The sequence below is a fragment of the Hordeum vulgare genome, chromosome 7H (assembly GCF_904849725.1).
Source record: "Hordeum vulgare subsp. vulgare chromosome 7H, MorexV3_pseudomolecules_assembly, whole genome shotgun sequence".
NCBI lineage: Eukaryota > Viridiplantae > Streptophyta > Magnoliopsida > Poales > Poaceae > Hordeum > Hordeum vulgare.
In genome coordinates this window covers 559,500,955-559,511,497 of record NC_058524.1, presented here as the reverse complement: position 1 = coordinate 559,511,497, position 10,543 = coordinate 559,500,955, and the positions used below count along the sequence as shown (strand labels likewise).

The 10,543-nt window shown below is 48.3% G+C and overlaps 1 protein-coding gene across 1 annotated transcript; it reads right to left on the bottom strand.

Moving 5' to 3' along the window:
* Nucleotides 1-258: 258 nt before the first annotated feature.
* LOC123407447 (arogenate dehydrogenase 2, chloroplastic-like) lies at nt 259-1,718 on the bottom strand. Its single transcript, XM_045100583.1, has one exon. It carries the CDS (start codon nt 1,647-1,649, stop codon nt 480-482), a length of 1,170 nt encoding a protein of 389 aa, XP_044956518.1. The 5' UTR covers nt 1,650-1,718; the 3' UTR covers nt 259-479.
* Between the last annotated feature and the right edge of the window lie 8,825 nt (nt 1,719-10,543).

Below are 10,543 nucleotides of genomic sequence, written 5' to 3'. Positions count from 1 at the left end.
AATGGCGCTGTCAGGAAAGCAACTTACCAACCAAATTACCAACCGAATGAACAGAGGATTAGCAGCAGATGGTCACCTAACCTCGTCCGATGTCGCTCTCGCAACCAACAGAGAGAGTCACTGACGAAACATTTGGGGCGACAAGGACTTTCAGATCCCAATGTCAGAAAGCCCATTGATTTTGATCTAAGACTGAACTCATCCACGATATATCCTCACTGTCAGACAAGCCAAGCCGAGCCAGTTTTGCTCCTGATCTTTCACAATGTCGATTCAAGTTTATTTCATCATTCCCATATATTCATCGTTCAACGCAAGCTTTTCTATCCCTACTATGGGGAATCACTCGGCGGCAGAGATACAAACTGGTACAGTACAATACAACACACTGTATAAGACTGGCAAAGAACTGAAATTAATCATACATCACCATGGAGCGGAGCAGAGCAGACTAGAGCAGAGGAAGCAGAGGCATGAGGCTACTTGGGGACGGTGACGTTGTTGGGGGTGGGCACTGAGGGCGAGGGGGGCTTGCCCTCCAGGAGGAGCTGCCTCCGGCGCACGTCGGTGTGGTTGCTGGTGGTGGTGGTGAGGGGCGGCGAGGCCTTGCCCTCGAAGAGCTGCTTCCGGAGCACCTCGTGGAGGCCGTCGAAGAGCCTCTTCTTGACGGAGTCCATGGCGGACTCGAGGCGGTTGAGCAGGTCCGTGGAGTTCTTGTTGTACATGAAGAGGCCGTTGTAGAGGTCGAAGCTGTCGCTGCAGGTGTTGTCGACGAGGCGGAGCAGCGTCTCGTAGCCCTTGGTGTTGATTGGGGTGGAGCTGAGCTCGAGCGTGGCGAGCATCCGGCCGACGGTGTGGGTGAGGAACTGGGTCTCGGCGGCGTGCGCGTCGTGCTCGGCGCAGCACATCTCCACCATGCGGCACCCCTCGCGCTCGAAGATGTTGAGGAAGGCGTTTGCGCGGGCGCGGCGGGCGGGGGAGTCGCCGACGCGGACCCTGTCGAAGACGAAGGGGAGGCCGTCCCAGCCGTCCCGGGCCGACTCCGGGCCGAACATGGGGTGGGTGCAGAGGATGTCGAACCCCTCCGGGAGGGAGGTGAGGAGGAGGTTCTTGGGGAACTCCTTGACGGAGAGCACGTCGACGAAGAGGGTGCTGCGGCGGAGGCGGTGGAGCGGGAGCGAGCGGAGCACGGCCTCGGCGGAGAGGATGGAGGTGGCGAGGAGGACGACGTCCGGGTGGCACTCGCAGAGGTCGTGCGGGTCCTGGAAGTAGGCGGCGCCGAGGGAGGCGGCGAGGGAGGAGTGGTCGGAGCGGGAGTGAGCGAGGAGGGTATGGCCCTGCCGCGCGAAGGTGCGCGCCAGGAACTGCCCGAAGTTGCCGAACCCGACGATGGCGATCTTGAGGCGCTGCCGCTCCTCCAGCAGCCCCGCCGCGCGGGACTCGTAGTCGAACGGCTGGGCGGCGTCGATAGCGCGGATGGTGCCGCCGCGGGCGCGGACCCCGGCCCCGGCGGGGAGGCGGGGCCGGGAGGCCGCAGCGGGGGACTGGAATTGGCGGAAGGCCGCCGGAGCCGGCGGGCGGCGGCGGTGGGGCCTGGCTAGTTGGTGGTGGTGGAGGCGGAGGGAGGGGGCCGTGGAAGACGACAGCATCTTCTCTCCGCAGGCTGCTGCTGCCGCTTCGTCTGGGCCTCTGGTGCTGCGTTTGGGTCTGGGCTTCGCAACGGGTGGGGGGATTTAGAGATGCGACGGTGCGGGCTCGTGTGGAGTGGTTAATTGCCAGCGCGTCCTCCAAACAAATGTTATTTAGCCACAACTCAAAGCAGCATGATTCCTTGAGATAATGACGAATTAGCAAAGTTGTTGTGCTGCACTGACAGCAAATTAACTTGCTAAGAGCATCTCTAGTAGATCCCTTATAAGGCTAGCGATGAACGCGTGAAGAAACTCCATGCAGATGGATCGTTTAGACTCACTTGATTTTGAATCACTTAAGACATGCAAATCATACCACATAGGCAAGATTACTGAAGGCCTCGTTTTCTAGTGAGATGGAACAAGAAAGTAACTTGTTGGAAGCAATACATTTTTTATGTGTGCAGTCCAATGAGTGATGAGGCGCAGTGGATATCGTTATGTTCTTACTTAACTGACGATTTGAGTAGATACAGAAGTATTTACTTGATTAATCACAAGTCTGAAATATTGAAAAGTTCATTGCTATTTTAGAGTGAAGATCGTCGTGACAAGAGGATAAACTATCTACGATATGATCATAGAGATGAATATCTGAGTTGCGAGTTTTGGTACACAGTTAAGACAATGTGGAAATTGTTTCGCAATTCACGCCACCTAGAACACCATAGTGTGATGGTGTGCCCGAACGTCATAGCCGTGCCCTATTGGATATAGCGCATACTATGATGTCTCTTATCAAAATACCACTATAGTTTTGGGTTAGGCATTAGAGACAACTGCATTCATTTTAAATAGGGCACCGCGTAATTCCGTTGACATGACACCGTATGAACTATGGTTTGGAGAAACCTAAGATGCCCTTTCTTGAAAGTTTGGGGCTACGACGCTTATGTGAAAAAGTTTCAGTCTGATAAGCTCGAACCCAAAGCGGATAAATGCATCTTCATAGGATATCCAAAACAGTTGGGTACATCTCCTATCTCAGATCCGGAAGCAAAGTGTTTTTTTAGAAACGGGTCCTTTCTCGACGAAAGGTTTCTCCCGAAAGAATTGAGTGGGAGGGTGGTGGAACTTGATGAGGTTATTGAATCGTCACTTCAACCAGTGTGTAGCAGGGCGTAGGAAGTTGTTCATGTGGCGCCTACGCAAATTGAAGTGGAAACTGATGATAGTGATTATTGAGCTTCGGATCAAGTTACTACAAACCTCATAGGTCGACAAGGTCGCGTACTGCTACAGAGTGGTACGGTAACCCTGTCTTGGAGGTCATGTTGTTGAACAACAGTGAACCTGCGAGCTATGGAGAAGCGATGGTGGGCCCAAATTCCGTCAAATGGCTGGAGGCCATGAAATTTGAGAGACGATCCGTGTATAAAAACAAAGTGTAGACTATGGAAGAACTGCTTGACGATCGTAAGACTATTAAGTACAGAGAGATCTTTAAAAGGAAGACAGACGATGATTGTGAAAAGTCACCATTAAGAAAAGCCCGACTTGTCGCAAAGATGTTTCCGACAAGTTCAAAGAGTTGACTATGATGAGACTTTCTCACTCGTGGCGATGCTAAAAGTCTGTTGGAATTATGTTAGCAGTTGCTGCATTATGTTGGGGAACGTCGCATGGGAAACAAAAATTTTCCTACGCGCACGAAGACCTATCATGGTGATGTCCATCTACGAGAGGGGATGAGTGATCTACGTACCCTTGTAGACCGTACACCAGAAGCGTTAGTGAACGCGGTTGATGTAGTGGAACGTCCTCACGTCCCTCGATCCACCCCGCGAACAATCCCGCGATCAGTCCCACGATCTAGTACTGAACGGACGGCACCTCCGCGTTCAGCACACGTACAGCTCGACGATGATCTCGGCCTTCTTGATCCAGCAAGAGAGACGGAGAGGTAGAAGAGTTCTCCGGCAGCGTGACGGCGCTCCGGAGGTTGGTGATGATCTCATCACAGCAGGGCTCCGCCCGAGCTCCGCAGAAACGCGATCTAGAGGAAAAACCGTGGAGGTATGTGGTCGGGCTGCCGTGGAAAAGTCGTCTCAAATCAGCCATAAAACCTCCGTATATATAGGTGGGAGAGGGGGAGCCTTGCCTTGGGGCTCAAGGAGCCCCAAGGGGGTCGGCCGAGCCAAGGGGGGAAGGTCTCCCCCCCCCCAAACCGAGTCCAACTTGGTTTGGTGGGTGGAGTCCTTCTTTCCTTTCCCACCTCCCCTTTTTTTCTCTTTGATTTTTCTTCCAATGCGCATAGGGCCCTTTTGGGCTGTCCCACCAGCCCACTAAGGGCTGGTGCGCCACCCTCAAGGACTATGGGCTTCCCGGGGTGGGTTGCCCCCCCCGGTGAACTCCCGGAACCCATTCGTCATTCCCGGTAACTCCAAAAACCTTCCGGTAATCAAATGAGGTCATCCTATATATCAATCTTCGTTTCCGGACCATTCCGGAAACCCTCGTGACGTCCGTGATCTCATCCGGGACTCCGAACAACATTCGGTAACAAGGCATATAACTCAAATACGCATAAAACAACATCGAACCTTAAGTGTGCAGACCCTACGGGTTCGAGAACTATGTAGACATGACCCGAGAGACTCCTCGGTCAATATCCAATAGCGGGACCTGGATGCCCATATTGGATCCTACATATTCTACGAAGATCTTATCGTTTGAACCTCAGTGCCAAGGATTCATATAATCCCGTATGTCATTCCCTTTGTCCTTCGGTATGTTACTTGCCCGAGATTCGATCGTCAGTATCCGCATACCTATTTCAATCTCGTTTACCGGCAAGTCTCTTTACTCGTTACGTAATACAAGATCCCGCAACTTACACTAAGTCACATTGCTTGCAAGGCTTATGTGTGATGTTGTATTACCGAGTGGGCCCCGAGATACCTCTCCGTCACACGGAGTGACAAATCCCAGTGTTGATCCATACTAACTCAACGAACACCTTCGGAGATACCTGTAGAGCATCTTTATAGTCATCCAGTTACATTGCGACGTTTGATACACACAAAGTATTCCTCCGGTGTTAGTGAGTTATATGATCTCATGGTCATAGGAACAAATACTTGACACGTAGAAAACGGTAGCAACAAAATGACACGATCAACATGCTACGTCTATTAGTTTGGGTCTAGTCCATCAAGTGATTCTCCTAATGACGTGATCCAGTTATCAAGCAACAACACCTTGTTCATAATCAGAAGACACTGACTATCTTTGATCAACTGGCTAGCCAACTAGAGGCTTGCTAGGGACAGTGTTTTGTCTATGTATCCACACATGTAAATGAGTCTTCATTCAATACAATTATAGCATGGATAATAAACGATTATCTTGATGCAGGAATTATAATAATAACTATATTTATTATTGCCTCTAGGGCATAATTCCAACAGTCTCCCACTTGCACTAGAGTCAATAATCTAGCCCTCACATCATCATGTGAATTACATTGTAATAAATCTAACACCCATACAGTTCTGGTGTTGATCATGCTTTGGCCGTGGAAGAGGTTTAGTCAGCGGGTCTGCTACATTCAGATCCGTGTGCACTTTGCATATATTTACGTCCTCTCCTTCGACGTAGTCGCGGATGAGGTTGAAGCGTTGTTTGATGTGTCTGGACTTCTTGTGAAACCGTGGTTCCTTTGCTAAGGCAATGGCACCCGTGTTGTCACAAAACAAGGTTATTGGATTCAGTGCGCTTGGCACCACTCCAAGATCCGTCATGAACTGCTTCATCCAGACACCCTCCTTAGCCGCCTCCGAGGCAGCCATGTACTCCGCTTCACATGTAGAATCTGCTACGACGCTTTGCTTGGAACTGCAGCAACTTACCGCACCCCCATTAAGAATAAATACGTATCCGGTTTGCGACTTAGAGTCGTCCGGATCTGTGTCAAAGCTTGCATCGACGTAACCTTTTACGGCGAGCTCTTCATCACCTCCATACACGAGAAACATCTCCTCAGTCCTTTTCCGGTACTTCAGGATATTCTTGACCGCCGTCTAGTGATCCACTCCTGGATTACTCTGGAACCTACCTGTCATACTTATGGCCAGGCTAACGTCCGGTCTAGTGCACAGCATTGCATACATGATAGAGCCTATGGCTGAAGCATAGGGGACGGAGGGCATATGCTCTCTATCCTCATCAGTTGCTGGGCACTGAGTCTTACTCAATCTCATACCTTGTAAAACTGGCAAGAACCCCTTCTTGGACTGTTCCATTTTGAACCTCTTCAAAACTTTATCAAGGTATGTGCTTTGTGAAAGTCCTATCAGGCGTTTTGATCTATCCCTATAGATCTTAATGCCTAGAATGTAAGCAGCTTCTCCTAGGTCCTTCATAGAGAAACTTTTATTCAAGTAATCCTTTATGCTCTCCAAAAACTCTACGTTGTTTCCAATCAACAATATGTCATCCACATATAATATTAGAAACGCCACAGAGCTCCCACTCACTTTCTTGTAAATACAAGATTCTCCAACCACTTGTATAAACCCAAATGCTTTGATCACCTCATCAAAGCGTTTGTTCCAACTCCGAGATGCTTGCACCAGTCCATAAATGGATCGCTGGAGCTTGCACACCTTGTTAGCATTCTTAGGATCGACAAAACCTTCGGGTTGCATCATATACAATTCTTCCTTAAGGAAACCGTTAAGGAACGCCGTTTTGACATCCATCTGCCAGATTTCATAATCAAAAATGCAGCTATTGCTAACATGATTCTGACGGACTTAAGCATCGCTACGGGTAAGAATGTCTCATCGTAGTCAACTCCTTGAACTTGTGAAAAACCCTTTGCCACAAGTCGAGCTTTATAAACGGTCACATTGCCGTCAGCGTCCGTCTTCCTCTTAAAGATCTATTTGTTCTGAATAGCCTTGCGGCCCTCAGGCAGTACCTCCAAAGTCCACACTTTGTTCTCATACATGGATCCTATCTCGGACTTCATGGCTTCTAGCCATTTGTTGGAATCTGGGCCCACCATTGCTTCTTCATAATTTGCAGGTTCATTGTTGTCCAACAACATGATTGACAAGACGGGATTACTGTACCACTTTGGAGCAACACGTGGTCTCGTCGACCTGCGTGGTTCGACAGAAACTTGAACCGGAGTTTCATGATCATTATCATTAACTTCCTCCTCAACCGGCGTCGCAACGACACAGGTTTCCCCTTGCCTTGCGCCACCATCCAGAGGGATGAGAGGTTCGACAACCTCGTCAAGTTCTATCTTCCTCCCACTCAATTCTCTCGAGAGAAACTCCTTCTCGAGAAAAGCTCTGCTTTTAGCAACAAACACTTTGCCCTCGGATTTGAGATAGAAGGTGTACCCAACTGTCTCTTTTGGGTAACCTATGAAGACGCACTTTTCCGCTTTGGGTTCCAGCTTTTCAGGCTGAAGCTTTTTGACATAAGCATCACATCCCCAAACTTTAAGAAACGACAATTTTGGCCTTTTGCCATACCACAGTTCGTATGGTGTCATGTCAACGGATTTTGATGGTGCCCTATTTAAAGTGAATGTAGATGTTTCTAATGCATAACCCCAAAACGATAACGGCAAATCGGTAAGAGACATCATAGATCGCACCATCTCTAATAAAGTACGATTACGATGTTCGGATACACCATTACGCTGTGGTGTTCCAGGCGGTGTCAACTGTGAAACAATTCCACATTGTCTTAAGTGAGCACCAAACTCGAAACTCAGATATTCACCCCCACGATCAGACCGTAGGACCTTGATCTTTTTGTTACGATGATTTTCAACTTCACTCTGAAATTGCTTGAACTTTTCAAATGTTTCAGACTTGTGCTTCATTAAGTAGACATAACCATATCTACTCAAATCGTCAGTGAAGCTGAGAAAATAACGATATCCGCCGCGTGCCTCTACGCTCATCGGACCACACACATCTGTATGTATGATTTCCAACAAGTCACTTGCACGCTCCATTGTTCCGGAGAACGGAGTTTTAGTCATCTTGCCCATGAGGCATGGTTCGCACGTGTCAAGTGAATCAAAGTCAAGTGACTCCAAAAGTCCATCTGCATGGAGTTTCTTCATGCGCTTTACACCAATATGACCTAAGTGGCAGTGCCACAAAAATATGGCGCTATCATTGTTAACTCTAACTCTTTTGGTCTCAATGTTATGTATGTGTGTATCGCTATCAAGATTCAATATGAACAATCCTCTCACATTGGGTGCATGACCATAAAAGATGTTACTCATAGAAATAGAACAACCATTATTCTCTGACTTAAAAGAGTAACCGTCTCGCAATAAACAAGATCCAGATATAATGTTCATGCTCAACGCAGGCACTAAATAACAATGATTCAAGTTCATAACTAATCCTGATGGTAACTGAAGTGAAACTGTGCCGACGGCGATTGCATCAACCTTGGAACCATTTCCTACGCGCATCGTCACTTCATCTTTCGCCAGCCTTCGTCTATTCCGTAGTTCCTGTTTCGAGTTGCAAATATGAGCAACAGAACCGGTATCGAATACCCAGGCACTACTACGAGAGCCGGTTAAGTACACATCAATAACATGTATATCAAATATACCTGATTTTTCTTTGGCCGCCTTCTTATCTGCTAGATACTTGGGGCAATTGCGCTTCCAGTGACCCATACCCTTGCAATAGTAACACTCTGTTTCAGGCTTAGGTCCAGCTTTTGGTTTCTTCGTCGGATTGGCAACAGGCTTGCCGCTCTTCTTTGAATTACCCTTCTTGCCTTTGCCGTTTCTCTTGAAACTAGTGGTCTTATTCACCATCAACACTTGATGCTCTTTACGGAGTTCAGACTCTGTGACTTTCTGCATCTCAAACAACTCGCCGGGAGACTTGTTCAACCCTTGCATGTTGTAGTTCAACACAAAGCCTTTATAGCTTGGCGGCAGTGATTGAAGGATTCTGTCAATGATAGCCTCTTGCGGGAGTTCAATCCCCAGCTCAGCTAGACGGTTTGAGTACCCAGACATTTTGAGCACATGTTCACTGACAGACGAGTTCTCCTCCATCTTGCAAGCATAGAATTTATCGGAGGTCTCATACCTCTCGATCCGGGTGTTCTTCTGAAAGATAAACTTCAACTCCTGGAACATCTCAAATACTCCATGACGCTCAAAGCGACGTTGAAGTTCCGGTTCTAATCCATACAAGACTGCACATTGAACTACTGAGTAGTCCTCCTTACGTGCTAACCAAGCGTTCTTAACATCCTGATCAGCCGTAGCGGGTGGTTCATCTCCTAGCGCAACATTAAGGACATAATCCTTCTTCCCAGCTTGTAAGATTAGCTTAAGATTACGAGCCCAGTCTACAAAGTTGCTTCCATCATCTTTCAACTTAGCTTTCTCTAGGAACGTATTAAAATTTAGGGTGACTGTCGCGTGAGCCATGATCTACAACACAAATATATTCAAAGTGGACTTAGACTATGTTCAAGATAATTAGAGTTTAACTTAATCAAATTATTTGCTAAACTCCCACTCAAAAAGTACATCTCTCTAGTCATTTGAGTGGTTCATGATCCACTTACACTAGCTCAAGTCCGATCATCACGTGAGTTGAGTATAGTTTCAGTGGTAAGCATCCCTATGCTAATCATATCATCTATATGATTCATGATCGACCTTTCGGTCTCATGTGTTCCGAGGCCATGTTTGCACATGCTAGGCTCGTCAAGCTTAACCCGAGTGTTCCGAGTGTTCCGAGGCCATGTTTGCACATCCAATATATCACATCACATCGTTGGCCATATCACATCCAAGCATACCCTGCAAAAACAAGTTAGACGTCCTCTAATTTTGTTGTTGCATGTTTTACGTGGTGACCATGGGTATCTAGTAGGATCGCATCTTACTTACGCAAACACCACAACGGAGATATATGAGTTGCTATTTAACCTCATCCAAGGACCTCCTCGGTCAAATCCGATTCAACTAAAGTTGGAGAAACCGACACTTGCCAGTCATCTTTGAGCAACGGGGTTACTTGTAGCGATGAAACCAGTCTCTCGTAAGCGTACGAGTAATGTCGGTCCAAGCCGCTTCAATCCAACAATACCGCGGAATCAAGAAAAGACTAAGGAGGGCAGCAAAACGCACATCACCGCCCACAAAAACTTTTGTGTTCTACTCGAGAAGACATCTACGCATGAACCTAGCTCATGATGCCACTGTTGGGGAACGTCGCATGGGAAACAAAAATTTTCCTACGCGCACGAAGACCTATCATGGTGATGTCCATATACGAGAGGGGATGAGTGATCTGAGTACCCTTGTAGACCGTACAGAAGAAGCGTTAGTGAACGCGGTTGATGTAGTGGAACGTCCTCACGTCCCTCGATCCGCCCCGCGAACAATCCCGCGATCAGTCCCACGATCTAGTACCGAATGGACGGCACCTCCGCGTTCCGCACACGTACAGCTCGACGATGATCTCGGCCTTCTTGATCCAGCAAGAGAGACGGAGAGGTAGAAGAGTTCTCCGGCAGCGTGACGGCGCTCTGTAGGTTGGTGATGATCTCGTCTCAGCAGGGCTCCGCCCGAGCTCCGCAGAAACGCGATCTAGAGGAAAAACCGTGGAGGTATGTGGTCGGGCTGCCGTGGAAAAGTCGTCTCAAATCAGCCCTAAAACCTCCGTATATATAGGTGGGAGAGGGGAGCCTTGCCTTGGGGCTCAAGGAGCCCCAAGGGGGTCGGCCGAGCCAAGGGGGGAAGGTCTCCCCCCCAAACCGAGTCCTACTTGGTTTGGTGGGTGGAGTCCTTCTTTCCTTTCCCACCTCCCCTTTTTTTTCTCTTTGATTTT

What these genes read in the sequence shown, in the direction of transcription:
- LOC123407447 (XM_045100583.1), bottom strand. Translation starts at nt 1,649, where the DNA reads ATGCTGTCGTCTTCCACGGCCCCCTCCCTCCGCCTCCACCACCACCAA.